Below are 19,828 nucleotides of genomic sequence, written 5' to 3'. Positions count from 1 at the left end.
CACAAGTATCAGCAATAGATAGCTCGCTCAAATCACACGGACAAAGTGCATGACACAAGTATCAGCAATAGACAGCTCGCTCAAATCACACGGACAAAGTGCATAACAAAAGTATCTGCAATAGACAACTCCCTCAAATCACACGGACAAAGTGCATGACACAAGTATCAGCAATAGACACCCCACTCAAATCACACGGACAAAGTGCATGACACAAGTATCAGCAATAGACAACTCACTCAAATCACACGGACAAAGTGCATGACACAAGTATCAGCAATAGACACCCCACTCAAATCACACGGACAAAGTGCATGACACAAGTATCAGCAATAGACAACTCACTCAAATCACACGGACAAAGTGCAGGACACTTGTATCTACAACAGACAACTCGCTCAATAACTGGCTTATAAACTCAATTTACCTTTCCCAATGAGACTGTTGATATTCCTGACAAGGGTCTTGTGTCGCTCGTCACCCTCTCTCTCCACCAGCTTAAGGAAGGCGCTGTATGGTCGTACATCATGTAGGCACTGGCTCTCATCTAGTATTTCCTCCTGAACACCACCACACAAGACAACATGGTTAGGCAGTAAGGCCACAATATATAAATTATAACATTTTCATCCTGTCCCTCTTCATTGCCAAACATTACAACATAGTTAGGCAGGACATATAAGGCCACAAATTGACAATATATAAATTATAACATTTTCATCCTGTCCCTCTTCATTGCCGAACATGACAACATAGTTAGGCAGGAAATGTAAGGCCACAATGTATAAATTATAACATTTTCATCCTGCCCCTCTTCATTGCCGAACATGACAACATAGTTAGGCAGGAAATGTAAGGCCACAATATATGAATTATAACATTTTCATCCTGTCCCTCTTCATTGCCGAACATGACAACATAGTTAGGCAGGAAATGTAAGGCCACAATGTATAAATTATAACATTTTCATCCTGCCCCTCTTCATTGCCGAACATGACAACATAGTTAGGCAGGAAATGTAAGGCCACAATATATGAATTATAACATTTTCATCCTGTCCCTCTTCACTGCCAAACATGACAACATAGTTAGGCAGGAAATGTAAGGCCACAATATATGAATTATAACATTTTCATCCTGTCCCTCTTCACTGCCAAACATGACAACATAGTTAGGCAGGACATGTAAGGCCACAATATATGAATTAAAGTCAACCCACCATTCTATCAATATTAGTAACTGATCGAGTTACAGGTCAATCTTTTGCACAATAAGAAACTGATATAGTTATTGAACAGCAGAGTTAATAATGGTTCATATCATTTTCAAGTCAGAAAGGTTTTTTCAAAGGATTCAAAGGTCTTTTCACGGCTTAACAGCAAAAATTCTTGTAAACAAATGGTTAAAAATAAAACCAGTTCTGCTAACATGTTATTTCGGTAATAAAGCCATTAACATTTGTTTTTGTATCGGGAACACTAAATGAGGTCAGATAAGACTGAGCTGCTGTGATTACAAATTGATGATTGATCTGATGGCATAAAAGTGCTGAGTAATCACAGAATGTGACCAATGAACAATGTGCTGTACCCACCCGCTCTCCATTGATGTTGACACACACAAAGCAGTAGTTGTCCGATCTCTTCAACAACTTGAACAGGGGGAACTTCTCTGCCTCAGTCCACAACTCCTGAAAGTAGGACAGTCGTGAGTGAGTGAGTGAGTGAGTGAGTGAGTGAGTGAGTGAGTGAGTGAGTGAGTAAGTGAGTGATCTGTTTGAGAGAGAGACAGTGATAGAGTTAGCTCCTAGTAAAGCATTCTGCAGATAATGACTATAAATTCTGGATCCTAATTAGGGAAAATCTGGGATTCCAACCTACAATCAAAATCCATGACTTTCAAGTCCTCAACCATAATCTTTTCTTCACGATAAGGACATGCTGTTTTGATCTATGGTTTTTTCTGCTTATGATTGAAATAAAAACAAATTTGAGTTGCTCAATATTTTCATCTCATGGTCGACACAAGCAGCAGCCTATCAGTGAGTGAATGTCGCTTTATGCCCCCATCAACATGCCAGCGACATTAGTAGCCTGTGAATAACATAAACCAAATTTGTATAGTCCAACATGTTCTTATTTTATGGACCTACTCCGTGATCTGGTGGTGGACGTTAAAAGATGATACCCTGTCTGGCACTTGGCATTAAGGGGCTAAAACAAGGACTGGTAAGCGCGGAGTCAGTATACTGTGTCTGAGTGGGGTATTCATGTTAAACTGCGGCATGGTATCTCAGTAAGCTTGCACTATAAAATCGAAATTAGTCCCGACTAGTACAAGCACACACCATCACGCATGCACGTTCACACGTTTGCACACTAGTGCAATAATCTTGAATGCAACGCTAAACCCAATTTCACCTCACCTGTTATTTCATGTGGAAAATAGGTTTTGCATGGGAAATCAATGTCCATTCAACATAGAGTTGGTTGGTTGGTTGGTTAACACCGCACTCAGCAATTTTCCAGCTATATAACGGCGGACTGTAAATAATCGAGTCTGGACCAGACAATCCAGTGACTGACATCATGAGCATCGATCCACGCAATTGGGATTGATGACATGCATCAACCAAGTCAGCCAGCCTGACCACCCGATCTTGTTAGTCGCCTTTTACGACAAGCATTGTCGCCTTTTACAGCAAGCATGTGTTGTTTCACAGAAACAGGTACAGTAAGTCATGTGTGACACTAGCACAGGAGTTTACAAGCTGTACCGGTACATCACACAAAGGCTGAGGCCCGTGCACAAACGTTCAGCTGAGAAAACCAGTACACCTGACAAGTCACACATGCAATATATTTATCAGTTATCAAGTTTCAAGACTTATCTGTGAGGAAAAAAAAGTGCTTGACAATATGTCTATCTTGTGACTGCCATCACACTTTCAATGAGATAACTTGAAGTGCAAACAGAGTCAGGCGAGAAGCTACATAACATATTCAAACAGAGCGACAGATAAGCTGCATAGTTGCGTAAACAAAATGGAGATTTTTGTGAATATACACGCATGAGGAAAGACAATAGTATACAACAACACTGCATAATTACCAAATGTAGCTGTAATTCTTCACAGATAATTATTTACTGACTGAATGCAAGCATGACGCGTACATGGACTCTATGGCAGGAGATAATACATAAAAAAGGCATTCCATCTTGCCTATTGTAAATACTGCTGTTGAAAGTTCATGCTACACATTGCACACCCAAGTCAGCACACAAACAGATACAAATTAGAAGTAACCTGAAACACCATTTGTTGCAGAATTATTACATAAAAATGTCTTCTCCTTGGTGTCCAAATACCCAACTGTGAACGATCAGTAACTGTTGTGAGTAAATAAGGGTACTCAGTGGCTCATGAAAGTACCTGGAGCCCTGTTAATATGTCATGATGTCAGGTCAGGCAGGTCACATTTGTGTTTTTTACAAAAAGACAAGCTGTGAAAAATATATAATTGTATGAGCGAATGCATTGTTCTCTTTTAAAGAGTTTCTTTGACTGGAGGGTCACATTGCATTTAATCAATAATCTGAAAAGTTACAATGCGTTCGTGAGAGTGAGTAAGTGAATGTGGTTTTATGCCGCCTTTAGCAATAATTCAGCAAAATTATGGGGGGGGGGGGGGGGGGGACACCAGAAATGGGCTTCACACATTGTACACATGTTGGGAATTGAACCCTGGTCTTCAGCCTGATGAGTGAACGCTTTGACCACTAGGCTACCCGATCGCCCCTACAATGTGTTAGATTTTCGCATGTTCTTCTGTGTAAATTCACACTGTGTTTCATGTCAACCACGTATGTAAAATCACAGTGACATTTGATAGGTCATTGAAACATTATCAAGGATGTTGCCAACAAGGATATAACTTCCTTCCTGCTTGTTGACTTGTCTCGTAACAAGAACAATCTGTTAGTGGGTGGATGTTGTATTATGCCTGTAAACTAATTGAGTCCACCTTCATTAGTTGGTCGACAAGCTCAGGTTCATTTGTTTGGTATGGTTGCTTGACAGGGGTTCACAAAAGTTGACAGGGGTTGAGGGGGGAGTTCACAAAAGTTGACATGGGTTGAGGGGGGAGTTCACAAAGGTTGACGGGGTTTCACAAAAGTTGACGGGGGTTGAGGGGGGAGCTCACAAAAGTTGACATGGGTTGAGGGGGGAGTTCACAAAAGTTGACGGGGGTTGAGGGGGGAGTTCACAAAAGTTGACATGGGTTGAGGGGGGAGTTCACAAAGGTTGACGGGGTTTCACAAAAGTTGACGGGGGTTGAGGGGGGAGCTCACAAAAGTTGACAGGGGTTGAGGGGGGAGTTCACAAAAGTTGACATGGGTTGAGGGGGGAGTTCACAAAGGTTGACGGGGTTTCACAAAAGTTGACGGGGGTTGAGTGGGGAGCTCACAAAAGTTGACAGGGGTTGAGGGGGGAGTTCACAAAAGTTGACATGGGTTGAGGGGGGAGTTCACAAAGGTTGACGGGGTTTCACAAAAGTTGACGGGGGTTGAGGGGGGAGCTCACAAAAGTTGACAGGGGTTGAGGGGGGAGTTCACAAAAGTTGACGGGTTGAGGGGGGAGTTCACAAAGGTTGACAGGGTTTCACAAAAGTTGACGGGGGTTGAGTGGGGAGCTCACAAAAGTTGACAGGGGTTGAGGGGGGAGTTCACAAAATTTGACGGGGTTTCACAAAAGTTGACGGGGGTTGAGTGGGGAGCTCACAAAAGTTGACAGGGGTTGAGGGGGGAGTTCACAAAGGTTGACGGGGTTTCACAAAAGTTGACGGGGGTTGAGGGGGGAGCTCACAAAAGTTGACATGGGTTGAGGGGGGAGTTCACAAAAGTTGACGGGGGTTGAGGGGGGAGTTCACAAAAGTTGACATGGGTTGAGAGGGGAGTTCACAAAGGTTGACGGGGTTTCACAAAAGTTGACGGGGATTGAGGGGGGAGCTCACAAAAGTTGACATGGGTTGAGGGGGGAGTTCACAAAAGTTGACGGGGGTTGAGGGGGGAGTTCACAAAAGTTGACATGGGTTGAGGGGGGAGTTCACAAAGGTTGACGGGGTTTCACAAAAGTTGACGGGGGTTGAGGGGGGAGCTCACAAAAGTTGACAGGGGTTGAGGGGGGAGTTCACAAAAGTTGACGGGGGTTGAGGGGGGAGTTCACAAAAGTTGACATGGGTTGAGGGGGGAGTTCACAAAGGTTGACGGGGTTTCACAAAAGTTGACGGGGGTTGAGGGGGGAGCTCACAAAAGTTGACATGGGTTGAGGGGGGAGTTCACAAAAGTTGACATGGGTTGAGGGGGGGGGGGGTTCACAAAGGTTGACGGGGTTTCACAAAAGTTGACAGGGGTTGAGGGGGGAGCTCACAAAAGTTGACAGGGGTTGAGGGGGGAGTTCACAAAATTTGACGGGGTTTCACAAAAGTTGACGGGGGTTGAGTGGGGAGCTCACAAAAGTTGACAGGGGTTGAGGGGGGAGTTCACAAAAGCGACAGGGGTTCACAAAGGTTGACAGGGGTTGATGGGGGGAGTTCACAAAAGTTGACAGGGGTTGAGGGGGGAGTTCACAAAGGTTGACGGGGTTTCACAAAAGTTGACATGGGTTGAGGGGGGAGCTCACAAAAGTTGACGGGTTGAGGGGGGAGTTCACAAAGGTTGACAGGGTTTCACAAAAGTTGACGGGGGTTGAGTGGGGAGCTCACAAAAGTTGACAGGGGTTGAGGGGGGAGTTCACAAAAGTTGACATGGGTTGAGGGGGGAGTTCACAAAGGTTGACGGGGTTTCACAAAAGTTGACGGGGGTTGAGGGGGGAGCTCACAAAAGTTGACAGGGGTTGAGGAGGGAGTTCACAAAAGTTGACGGGGTTTCACAAAAGTTGACGGGGGTTGAGGGGGGAGTTCACAAAAGTTGATGGGGGTTTAGGGGGGAGTTCACAAAAGTGACAGGGGTTCACAAAGGTTGACAGGGGTTGATGGGGGGAGTTCACAAAAGTTGACGGGTTGAGGGGGGAGTTCACAAAAGATGACGGGGGTTCACAAAGGTTGACAGGGGTTGAAGAGGGCTGACAGGAGTTGACAAGATCTGTCGGGTTGACAGGCTGCTCAGCACCAAATAATAATGATAACGTTTCTTGACAACTAATTAACATATGTGATATATCATATAAGTGTCAGCATCTTCAATAAAATTGCAGTCGCAAGTTGGTATGGTTTAGCAGACATACATTCATCTCCATACTATCATGTCTTTGGATATCAAGTCCAGTTGACAACATCAATGTATACCACGGCATATTTGTTATTTGTTCTCATCAGGACATGTTTTCAAGATGCGATTAAGTTTCTAATACGTCCCTAAAAAACAGTAACTAGTCGTTTCATTTCCTCATTCTCGGTCAATACATGTGGTCGCGTGAGGGGAGTATATTTACAGATCCTGATCGTGTAACAGGTCAAGGTCAACTAAAAGCATCTTTTCTGTTTCTGTCAACAGTTACCAGGATATCAACATTACAAATGCCCCATGTCTGCAGCAAATGTCAGTAGACATTCCCAATTGAGAATAAAGCATTTCCCAGATCATGTTGATATTAATAACGAATGTTCTGGCTTTGTAGAGGAATCATGTGTATCACTGACAACATGTTTGTACAACTAATTTTTAAAAATATTAAAAAAGATTAATTTTTTAACCAACCAACCAACCAAAGTTTTCACAATCAACATCAGAGAAAAAAGATTAAAAAATGGTCTGGCCTCTTTGACATGTTATCAGCAGACCTAACAGACAAGGTAGTCTGTCATACAGACCCTGAAACAAATATATCCAATACAGCCCATGCAAATCTATAATATTTAGCATTTCTAGATAACTGCAGTATCTGAAAATGAAGAGAGTTTCTGGACTCCTTTAAATTATATTTCATAACTTAAATAACAACTGTTTTTGTCCATAAATATGTTCAATTCAGGGACCAATGTTAGTCTACATTAGGGCTGATATGATTCACTTGTGTATTCAGTGAATCGAACTGTATCAATTCATGAACTGAATTCGTTATTCATCGCAAATAGAATCGAATATATATGAATATGCAATCATGTGCATTTACATACCCTGTACCTAAAAATATCCATAAGAACACATTATATGCATAGATTTCTTCAAAAACAACACTCTTATAATATTTAATTTGACAGTAATGTGGTCACTGGTATTTGTTGCATTTGAGCAGATACTAGTACCTGGTTACATGCAGCAAAAATGTGCAATATATTAATAATTAACAAACCATGTCAAATAATTTATGTCGTTATTGCTTCACTGAATATAACAAAAAATACATCAATTGCTGACTTGTTGTATTTATGAATTAATATTGGTATTCGTTACCCTACATTCGTGATATGAATCGTATTGGCCTCATAGTGTGTTCGTTGCAGCCCTAGTCTACACAAATGGGATGAGAAGGACATCCTGGTTGGCTGAGGGAGGGGACAGGGGCTTCAATATCCATGAAACCATGAAGACAGTTGGGGAGGAGGGATGGAAGGAGGGGAAGGGATTCAAGGAAGGTTGTTGAGAAGGTGGTGAAGCCTGCAATAAACTTGAAATAAACAACCATGGAAAAAAGATGTAACAAACAACTGCGACTTCTGAATATCATGAATCAATGGTGGCTGGCAGCCATTGGTTCAATAACAGATTGATAACACAGAATTACAATAATCACAGGCTGGAAATTGCAATCACAAATTGGTTTGGTTTAGCAGACATACAAGTCATCCTCAACTCTATGCTATGATTTCATGATTATCAAGTCCATTCAACAACATCAATGAATGCCAATTTTGGATGTTTGAAGAGAGAAGCAAAAGAGATTTGGCTATGAAACTGAAAGTGATATAAAAAGTGGAATCTGATTGGTCAATGGGGACAGAGAAAGGACATTACTCGTAATAGCCACAGGTGGAGCTACGATCAAGCCACAAAATTCCAGCCTAGTTGGGCAAGGGTGGAAAATGGACATATATAGTAAGTTAACTGCCTTGCCTCAGTGTTCAGCAATATTCCAGCAACATGAAGATGGTAGCAAGCTATCAACTGCCCCAATCTGTGAAGACTAAAATCTTTACAAAAACAGCTGACAAAATTGAACAGAACAGAGCAGCATTTATTTTGTATAGTCTGGTCATGAGGCCAATAGTACAGATGGTTGGATAATATTTGACATATTGTGACAGAGTGCTCCAGTTAATATTGGCTTTGGAATTTCTAAGTTTAAACATTTTATCTAAATAAAGAGCTAGCTGAAATAAAATGTTGTCGTCATTTGTTGTGAGTAACAATACAATCTTGTGCATGGTAGGATATTGATAATAATACGAGGGCAAATACCTTAACCTTAAGTTAGTATAAGCTGGATGTATAAATACTGCTTGGTATTCATCATCTAAGTCTTCTTTACAGAAAGTACATAGACTGTCAGCAAAGTCATGGTCACCAGACATTCTATATTTATGTATTTTAAAATCATTTGAACAACATCTATATTTTGTTAAAGATCTTCTTAAATTGACAGTCTTAATCGATGATAGATATTTTTCAGGTTGTTGTAAGGATTTGTAAGTGCAATATAAATCTAGCCTTGGTGACTTAGATATACAATCTGACCATTCTTGCATAAACAAATCTCTTGTTCCTTCCTTAAATGTATAAATAAAACCATCACAGTCTCCGACATCTTGCATCAACCATACATAACCGAAACCATAACTAAACAATGTATATCTTACATATGAAACCCAATTTTTATAACCTAATTCATCATGTTTACACAGCATGAAATAGCAATGTTTTGGATATTTACCCAGAGGCATTCTTAATAGTTTAATCCAATACTTAATTATTCTCACAACACCATGTTCATACATTCTCGGTCTTCCAAGTTCACCTTATTCAACAGCATTTGAAGATTTGTATCCTATTTTCAAAGTATATTTACAAAATTTAGTAGGTATACTTTCAATGCTTTTTCTTACTTCTGTACACCATATTTGTGCACCATATAGCAAAATGGGTAAAATTTTACAATCAAATATTTTAAAGTATGTATCAACATTTACGTCTGGATTGACAAAATTGGGTTTGTTGACAACATTACAAAACAGACTGATCAACACTGTGAACATGGTGGATCACGTCAGATTAAATGTAGATTAAATGTGTATTGCATTGCAGATTAAATGTACATTTTACTGCCTTAAAACATCATGCTTGTCTGCTAGCCCAAGACTACTGAATCAAATAAATTGTGATAAGAACAAGTAAGAATCCATTGATGGTAGTCTTCATTTACTGGGAGCATTTGAGGGTTTAATTCTCAGTGTCATGTCCCAGCCCTACTGTCAAGTCCAGGGATTCAGATGGGGTCCCAGCCCCCCTAAAAGTCTGATGATGAAATGAAAATGACACATCATCACTGTGACAATGTTGAAAGAAAACGAATCAGCAGGAATGATCAACATGATCAAGACATTTTTCATGGATTATCTGCATGCAGTAATGAGGAAACATTGATATTTGGTCGGAGAGACTGATCAAAGACCTAGGAAGAGGAGCCACACACCCTGAGGACCAGGGTGCCGTTGTACAGAGCAATCTTAACGCTGAGGTGATCGCAACTCCCATACCTTAAGGGGGCACTGATCTGGAGCAATTCCCCGGGACTGGTTGTTGCCTGTGTTATTGTTTTTCCCCCGTGAGTACCCGGATGATACGCAACGCAACTGAGCGTGACAAGAGACTGGGCTACCGTCTGCAAGGTCCCTAAGTAAACTTGGAGGCAATATTTGTTTTACTCATTTTTGAACACTGATTGGTTAACCATGATCTATAAAGATTTCGACAAAGGGTGCATGTTAATTAATTTCTTCAGCCTAAACAAATCCAAAAATAACGGCGGAGCTCATCAGATGTTGTCATTTGGAAATACCCCTGATGGTTATAGTTTAATCATTTAAAAAAGTATCCATGCAGTGAAAGCTTTTTCGGATTTCTGATTGCGTCGATAATACGAATACTACTCCCTTGTTGTCATCCATGCTTTCTGGTACATATATATAACCCAAAACTTGTGTTGTCATTCACTTGATGCTCAGTTAATGAATTTATTACAGGTATAATTTGTGGTAGCACCACTCAGAATACCTGACAAAGGCATTTATCGTGTCTGGGGTAATTATTCAACCTAAATACAGGTTTGAAGTGAGGTGAAATGTGTGTTATGTAATATGCACATGGCAGCCCAGCAGGAGATGAATGATCAGTTGATTTACTTTTTTGTAAATCAATGTATCATTCCTAGTCATCAAAGGATTAACAGAAAATACATTGATTGTTTTTAATCACTGTTTGAGAAATCTGTCCATTTCTTTAACAGATTGACTAAAATTGATTAAGACGATCAAAAGGGCATAAAAACATCACAATAGATTATCATGTAGGATTAGAAGACAAACAATATAGAAATGTGCTTTTCATCATAACATTTTCAGTCTCTTGGTAATGGTATTAAACATAAAAATGTTTGGAATTCGTTGTCATAATAATACAGATGGGTAAAATAACTGAATATTCAGGCGTTTAATAAATTCACTAAGTGAAAATTTTGCACATTTTGACTGTTAAAATAGAAACACAATAAAATAAGCAATGATCAGGAGAAATATTTACTTTGTGCTGCAAGTCAAAATAGTGTAAACAAAAATCGCACAAGTACCAAGCAAGTGACTTATCAAAACTTCGTCCCCATTACCGATGCTACCCACAAAGATACCTACATTTCCTTATTATTTACAGAACTGTATTTCATTTTGTTGATCAATGTGACCATACGCCCTTTTACTATCAATAAAAGTGACAAATGGGCTTAGGAATTGCGCAGCACAGGTCGCGAACTAGTCTAGGTTTCTGCTATATCATCCTGATACTCACGGGAAAAAACAATAACAAGGCAACAACCAGTCCCGGGGAATTGCTTTAGATCAGTGCCCCTTTAACAAAGACTTTTGACAGTCGTAGCACTAATGTTGTTTTGTACAACGGCACCCTGTTAAATGAGGTTTCCACTTGTCTTCTGGATTAGTGGTGAAGTGAAATGGGATTTAAGATTATTGCACTTATGTAGCGACATGCATGAATATGTGTGTGGCTGCTTGAACTAGTCCAGACAATTACATGTTTTAGGTGCTAAATCACTAAGATACCATGATAACATACTTCATTCCATGACATCGCATACTCCGAGCCAGCCAGTCCTTGTTTTATCCGCATAATGCCAAGCGCCAGGCAGGGTAATAAAAAGTTACATCTTTCTGTCAGACGGGGATTGAACCACCGACCTTCTGCTCTCCTGGCAGATGCTCTATCCACTAGACCATGGAGGCGGTCTTTCAAGAATAATCTTAGGATACAATTAAAAATTCTAAGTCTGATCTTACCTGTTTGATGATTTCAAACGGCTTGTAGAAACTTGTTTTGATTGGAATGAGAATACCATTGGGGAGGAGGTAGTCGATGCTAAGGCTGTCATCCGTGAGGTTTGAACTAATGTCCGCCAGCACCACTATAGGTGGCATTATGGGATATCTAAAGGGAGGTAATCAAATCTGAACATTAGTTTACATTCACTACATATGATATCGAGCAAGTAAATGTTTTTCTAAAACCACATTTGGCAACAACCCATCTTCATCATGGCAGCTTGTAAATTGTTGCGTCTGGACCAGACAAACCAGTGGTAGATATCATGAGCAACATCCCACTCCATCAAGGCACAATGACACCAAACAACTAAGTCATGAGCCATCAATCTCCTCTGATTGGGAACCGATTCTATTCCGGACACCATACTTTTTCATGCTTGTCGTAGGAGGCTTGGGTGGTTAGGCTCTCTGACTTGGTTGATGCATCACTGTATCACTGTATCCCAATTGAGTAGATCGATGCTCATGATGTCAATCACTGGATTGTCTGCGCCAGTTTCAATTATTTACAGACCACTGTCATATAGCAGAAATATTGCTTAGTCAGCGTGAAGCAGCAAACAAACAGATATACATTTCACAGTGCATTCCAACACCAGCTGCTTATCTTAAGAGCAGGCTAGGAAATGTTATTTTATGCGACGGTCAGCAATCTACAAGATATATCATCTCACCAAGGTAAACCAGAGGTTGATAACATTTGTTTGTTTGTTATTTAACGCCACAATCAGCAATATTCCAGCGATATGACAGCGGTCTGTAATTATTCAAGCCTGGACCAGACAATCCAGTGATTAACATTATGAGCAACGACCTACGCAAATGAGATATGATGATATGCGATCCCGTTTGACGCCTTTTACACCAAGCATAGTTGCCTCTTTAGCAAGCACGGGTTGTTGAAGGCCGATTCTAACCCAGATCTTTACGGTTCGTTAACTGTGTTAAAATCATGACAAACGTGGCGCAGTCATCAAGAGATCTGAATCTGTATTAATTCAGACTAGTTCATGCACCTACATTTCAACTTTGATAACTTTTGGGACCAGAGTGAAACCTGGTTTTGTCTGGTGCAACTAGGTTTTCGTCAACATGCACCTGGAGCAAGTTTAATCAAGTTCCTTTTATTGATCCCTGGAATTGTCTAGTCACAGTGTCACATTGTGAAACCAGGCTCAGTGTGTCAATATTGCCGACTGTTGCAAAAATCACTCAGACATCCTTACAGTATTTGACGTAATAAGCGCCCTGCTCTAATAAGCGCCCACAGCGATAATTGCTAATACATTGGCTAGTGAACAATCCCAATTAGCACCCCTTCCGATTGATCAATGTACACAAGACTTATTTATTCATGTATAATACGCACTTGTGTGTTATATGCACCCTTAACAGGCTTAATTATGGGCAATTAAATTCTGGAAAAATTATTTCTGTTGTATATAAACATTTCAGGCTGTCAGCATAAACCACAAAATTTATGATCTTTCAAAAGTCTGATAAAACCTATTTCTGATTTTGAGAGCGCCCTGGGTGCTTTTTAGGTTAAATACGGTATTTCAATTTTACACGTGAGTGGGTGTATAGGAATGAGTGAGTGAGTGAGGTTTTATGCTGCTTTTAGCAATATTCCAGCTATATCACGGCGTTGAACAACAGAAATGGGCTTCACACATATACCCATGTGGAGAATCGAACCCAGAGCTTTGGTATGATTAGTGAATACTTTAACCTCTAGGCTACCCACCGACCCCATTTTATCTTGTACCTTCAACATGTTCTACACACAGAGAACACATGCACATCACAAACATGACTAATATCATGGGGGATAAATGAATTTCCTCGTTCTATTAATAGGAGCGTAAAAAATCACTTATCTTGCTTTTAACATTGTTGTAGGGATTGGACTGTTGGACTTGCACTTGAAGCATTAAGTGCTTAAGCTACCCTACCACCTCCTTTTAAATTTTTTAAGTGCACATTGCTTTTATTATGGTAAATATGGTATTTTTGTGAAACAAACTAATGAACTTCCTGTTCCTGTATAAAACTTTGTCCATGTAGTCCTTACCAAACTGCCCAATAGTGAAGGTATCCTAAGGACTAGTAGAAATTGGCCCATTTTAAGGGTTTTGCTGTATGTTATCATTGTAAGGACAAGTGGACAAAAACTGTTAGTTTCTACCCCTGGGTGGCCAGCTTGATGTGGGAGGAAAGCCCAAAGTGATACAGGTCTCAGGCGTTTATCACTTTGGTGAAACCCATGAGCACGGGTTTGGATCTGACAAACCAAGAAACATAATCTTGGCGAACCGAGATTCGAACCCATGGTCATCATTTGCTTGATAACGGTGTTAGATCTACACCGAAACGTCGCCCAATTGTACTAAAGAAGTTGCTCATCCATAACAAATTTGTCTTGTTACATAGCTATCAATCCCTGGATGTCTAAATGATTGAGAAGCCAGGATGTAGGGGCTGCACACCCCCCTGGGTCCAGGGCTAAGCCCTGGTGGGGCTGGTTTTGAATGATTTTAAGACCATTTTAATGGCCTTAGAGAACATGTATTCTGAAAAATTATATTTGTATCTACATTTAATATGAATGCGTGAGAATTTCCCAACCTTGCGTGTGAGCGTGACATAGGTGATAAATGTGTGAGACTCACGCGAGATGCATGAGAGTTGACATGTATACTGTTAAAGCACGAGTCGTGATAAAGATGACCGTCTAAAAAAACGTATGATGACTGAAAACCCATGATCCCACGATATATGCTGTAACCTCAAATCACTTTATAATTTTTGTATCGTATAATACACTATTGAGCAACATCATTGATCTACTTTTGCAACAGTAATATTCCACGTTATAATCAACCCTATTTTATACATTAAAGTTTTAGAAATATTAGGCCTACTTATAGTGGTCAGTTCAATAGCCAGTCAAGGACATATATATATATGATTCGGGTTCTCGACAATCATAATTCATTGATCATAATTCTAAATAGGCCACAAACATGTAATTCCCGGATGTCAGTTCCAATAAATTATTACTTTTGTTCAAACGGGGAAGTAGAAAGGAAGCATGGTTCGTGAGCAATATAAGTTATAACTGTATAACTTTCTAATTTCGAAATTCTGAGTTGATAACGAAACATGTGAAGTGACACAAATGATAAACATATAATGATCGTTGTGTAGCACACCCACACACCATCTGCCATTTGCTGGATAAACGTGGACACTTACCAACGTGAGAACCACCCCTTTCTACCCGCACTTTCTGACATATTTGTTGATGACGATTTGTGCTGATTTCCATTTACTTCCTGGACGTGATAACTCATCGTGTCGTATCTCACTACGCGCGAAAAACATAGTCCCCGTGCTGGAACATGTATTAACTGCAAATATCATGTACTGAATATTGATGCTGATGAGTTGAAGCAGGCGTATCACATTCTTTGTAAACATGTGCATCTTTGAAATTGTCGTTTGTGATAAAAAATATTTTCTTTGTAATCCTACGCCTTCGAGCACTTCGCAATTTGCAGACCGCGGAAAGCACAACAGTTCAAAATCTAGCTCGAACAGCTGATATGTCGCAGATAGCACATGGTTTTAGTCTCAGCACAGGAACAGCCATCAAGGGTTTTTGCACACCATACTTTGCAATATTACTACATAATTGATCTGCTTCCGTTTACTGTTGCATGGATAAGAAGAAATGTCCGCAATATTTTGTCGGTGAATATAGGCCTATATTTACCATGCAGTGTTTACACCCACATCTTTCTGATTTAATATTATAATATAGCGGCTAGATTCCATAACGACATGCGTATATCAGCATATTTTGTACAGTCCATGACCCTTATCAACTGGCACCATCGCTTCTTTTTCTGAATCCCAGGATTATAGATATACTACACAGGCGCGTGCGACGTTGGTTGTGGGGTGCGAGCACCCTTTTTTCAGACACATTTTGTTCAGTTTACATATCACTGGATGGATATGATAAACTAAACATCAACTGTTGCTGAGATGATGTTTCTGTGTACTCTTCGTGCTGAAACCGGGAACTATTTTAACCATGCTATAGAAGTTTTAACTGTAAATTTGGCACGCACTGTATTTCGAACAAAGTGTCTTCTAGTGTTTTACCTGCTTTTTAGCAATTTAATTTTCCATCCATATATCTTGACTTGAAATCCTAAATGGGCTTCACAGATTGTAAGCCTGCCAATGTTGGGAATCGAACACAGGCCTTAATTCGGCGTGACGAGCGAGCGAACGCTGTACACGTACCCACTCGGAGGTTGTGAAATATGTAGAATCATGATCGAATATGTTCCTGTATTTTGTAAGTTTGTTTCAAGTATATTGAAGAGAAAGCCAAGACGAACATAAACCTCAGCATGTATGGTCATTGTACTAAGAAAATTAAGGCCCATAAAAGTTCCGGGGTAGAAGAGGTCTTCAGCAACCCATGCTTGCCGTAAAAGGTGACTTTGCTTGTCGTAATAGGCGACATGTATAAGAGGATCGGGTGGTCAGGCTCGCTGGCTTGGTTGATGTATCGATGCTCGTGATGTCAATCACTGGATTGTCTGGTCCAGACTCGATTATTTAGTCATATAGCTGGAATATTGCTGAGCGCTGCGTTAAACAAACAAACAATCAAACAAAAAAACAAAAAACTAAAAAAACACTTTAAAATTGACAACTATAAATTAGAAACTAACCTGTCGGGCATGGGAAAAGAAAGTACACACTCAAATATTAAGCTGGTCATGACAATACCTGCTTGACTCGGATACTCCATTGGTGAAGCATAATAATACTATGACATATATCACCATCGAATAACCATCTTTGTTTCTTGTTTGTTTCATTTTTAATCACCATCAAACATGGGTGTTTAGTTTCGTTAACCCGTCAGTTTATTAAAAAACATGAGTACAATGACATTGTTGAGTCTAGCGCATTAGATTAGATAGAGTCGAACCCGTGAAGATTCCGGGGTAGAATAGGTCTTCAGCAACCCATACTTGCCGTAAAAGGCGACTATGCTTGTCGCAAAAGGCGACTAACGGGATCGGCTGGTCAGGCTCGCTGACTTGGTTGATACATGTCATCGATCCCAATTGCGTGGATCGATGCTCATGATGTCAATCACTGGATTGTCTGGGCCAGACTCGATTATTTTACAGACCGCCGTCATATAGCTGGAATATTGCTGAGTGCGGCGTTAAACAACAAACAAACAAACAAATAGATAGATAGAGAGTCCGAGTGCATGTCCAGCCTGGACCCACCGAGATACCGCGCCGCATCCCATGCAGTGAAGATCCGGGTTAGAATAGGTCTTCAGCAATCCATGCTCACAGTAAGAGGTGACCAACGGGATCGGGTGCATGGTCAGGCCTGCTGACTTGGTTGATGCATGTCATTGTATCCCAACTGACTCGACCGACGCTCATGATGTCAATCACTGGATTGTCTGGTCCAGACACGATTATTTACTGACCGCCGTCATACAAGCTGGAATAGTGCTGAGTGCGGCGTTAAACAACAAAACAAACTGTGCCGCAGTTAAACCTCACCCATGACACAATATACTGACTCCGGCCAAACCATTGTTTTATCCCCTTATAATGTCGGGCGCCAAATCGGGAAACAACAGGTAACATCTTTTAAAGGCTTCAAATTGGTATGATGCGGCTGGGGATCGAACCGCCGACCTTCCTGTATTCACTATAGTGGACCAGAGGGAAGGTCTCGATGGGAATTAGAAGTAGCCAGCACCGGTGCAGCTCTATCCCAACCGTCTGATGCACATTTACAGTCCCCTTCCATAGCGCATGAATGCACGAAAGGTTTCATTTCAATCAACAAAAGGCGAACTTGAAAAGGCGTGTCTTTAATCGGAGCTTGAAAGATCTGGACCCGGTTGTTCAAAACCCGGTTAACTCTTTACCAGCCGTTAATTTACGTCAGTGTTAACTCTCCGTTCCAGTTAACCAAATGGTTATGATGTTTTATCAAAGCATGGTTATCGTCAACCGTTGGTTAAAAGCGCGGTAAAGTCAACGATGCTGCTGCGGACAATATTCGATACGACACAGGAATTTGGGATAATATTTAAACCTAATATGTGCTTTAACCAATATGTTAAACCTTCACCGTGTCAGCTAACCTTATTGTTATCTATTTAATCCCGCATCAGTAATTTGACGGCTGGTTAACTAACGTCTGGTTAAAATATTAAACGGTCGGTTTGGAGTTTTCCTGACGTTAATTAAAATAGCTGCGTTCTGAAACGGGCCCTGGAAAGTTGGTGAAAAAATCAAGTTCGAGTGGGAGACCGGTGCCCTCAGTTTCAGGGACAAAGGAAAAGGTGCGATCGCCATAAATGAATAAAGAAAGGACAGACGTATTTGGTGTGCAATGGAAGTATATTATGACACAATTGAAAGGTTTTCCTTTGGGTCACAAAGCTATGATCATACAGCCATTGTCACTATATATCTAAGGTCAGTCAAAGTTCACATTTCAGGTTAAGTTAATGAGTCGGTCCACGATGACACGCTTATCAACCAAGTCACCAAGTCTGACAGACCAGTTGGTCGCCTCTTACGAACAGCATGGCTTGCTGTGGTTCCATTCTACTCCAAGGGGTGGTCAACAAAATTGGTGGTTAAGAGAAGGATTCGTGAGGTAAGGTAGGGGTGACTATTGGTCTGGAGTGAGTGAGTGAGTTTGGTTTTACGCCGCTTTTAGCAATATTCCAGCAATATCACGGCGGGGGACACCAGAAATGGGCTTCACACATTGTACCCATGTCGGGAATCGAACCCGGGTCTTCGGTGTTACGAGCGAACGCTTTAACCACTAGGCTAACCGACCGCCCCTATTGGTCTGGAAATCACTATTGCGATAACTATTGATATTGCAAGCAACTATTGCGATAACTATTAATATTGCAAGCAACTATTGCGATAACTATTGATATTGCAAGCAACTATTGCGATAAATATCGATAGTTTTCAGTGTATCATTTTAGATGGATTTTAGAGTTAAATTAAATCTTGGAACTGAAGTTTCCTTTGAATGTGAAAACCATAACAACAAATATAAAGTTAAGTTTGAGATACGACTGATTTGTTTTTTCTTTTCCCTAATAATTTAAGAAAAAGAAACTTTCACAATGCCATGTGTAAATTATTACCACTCATGATCAAAAAGAAAAACAAATTTAAACAGCAATGCATTTATTTTACTGATATGGTAAATACAATCGAAACGATCGTTATTCCAAACTGAATTCGATACTATTGATCGGAAACTGATTTAACAATCGATGTATTGACTTTAAGTGCTTACCAATTGCAATATATCTATATTCGATATTTTATAGTATAGTATCGATATTTTGTCATCATCCGTGGCAACCTCAACGGCAAGGTACACAGCGATGACATTCTCCAAACCGTGATGTTACCATTCCTTCGCCAACATCAACAGACAACACTCAGGATATCCTGGCTGTGCACGATGTTCTTCCACGGTCAGCTCGCTCACCAAAGTCATATCTCACCACCCTGATAGAGCTGGAATATTGCGGAGTGCGGCGTTAAACAACAAACTTGTGGTGTGGTGATGGACAGATCAGGAGGCGTCATCTACCAAAGAACCGTCAACAGCTAAAGCCGCAAAGAAGGAAGAGTGGTAACGGATTCCCAATAACATCAGATGGCTATCCATGAAGTCTGCGCGTGCACTGGCGCTCAATTTCGCAATTGATAATGTCTGGCATGAGTGAACCAACTGGGTATGACAATACCTGCTTCAATGGGGTCATTACTGTGTTCCCTGAAACTGCGACCACCATGTTCCTTGAGACATCACCTGTTGCCAGATACCCATTGACATGCATGTATTATCGCCCAATACCTGATCACATCACCATCGAATAACCATTTCATGTTTGTTTTAATTTTCGTCAAAAATAGAAGCAACTTTCTTCAGCACATCAGTTTATTTTGTCTTATATGCAAAGAAACTTGGGTCAAAACTTGCCTCAGTTCCCCAGCAGCAGTAGCATGGTGCCATGGAGTGAGAATGCACAAAGAACCATTGATTAATGTTGTGTACTTTCAACATACCACTCCTGTTGAATATTGCACTTTTTATGTGGCATCAGTTTA

At 40.6% G+C, this 19,828-nt stretch overlaps 1 protein-coding gene across 3 annotated transcripts in view; it reads right to left on the bottom strand.

Moving 5' to 3' along the window:
- Nucleotides 1-15,013, bottom strand: part of LOC124119737 (phosphatidylinositol 4,5-bisphosphate 3-kinase catalytic subunit beta isoform-like) — a 54,392-nt gene extending 39,379 nt beyond the window's left edge. For all 3 annotated transcript variants that reach the window (XM_046482369.2, XM_046482370.2, XM_046482371.2), the window contains exons 1-4: nucleotides 14,868-15,013; nucleotides 11,565-11,712; nucleotides 1,595-1,690; nucleotides 428-560 (exon numbers count right to left, since the gene is read on the bottom strand). In XM_046482369.2, coding sequence (XP_046338325.2) covers nucleotides 428-560; nucleotides 1,595-1,690; nucleotides 11,565-11,702 — 367 coding nt within the window. In that variant the 5' untranslated portion in view covers nucleotides 11,703-11,712; nucleotides 14,868-15,013. The remainder of the gene's footprint in view (nucleotides 1-427; nucleotides 561-1,594; nucleotides 1,691-11,564; nucleotides 11,713-14,867) is intronic.
- Nucleotides 15,014-19,828: the final 4,815 nt, after the last annotated feature.

The sequence above is a fragment of the Haliotis rufescens genome, unplaced genomic scaffold (genome assembly GCF_023055435.1).
Source record: "Haliotis rufescens isolate VD_foot unplaced genomic scaffold, xgHalRufe1.0.p SCAF_13, whole genome shotgun sequence".
Classification (NCBI taxonomy): Eukaryota; Metazoa; Mollusca; class Gastropoda; order Lepetellida; family Haliotidae; genus Haliotis; species Haliotis rufescens.
Note: the sequence above shows the minus strand (reverse complement) of the source record. Positions and strands in the feature narration are given on the sequence as shown.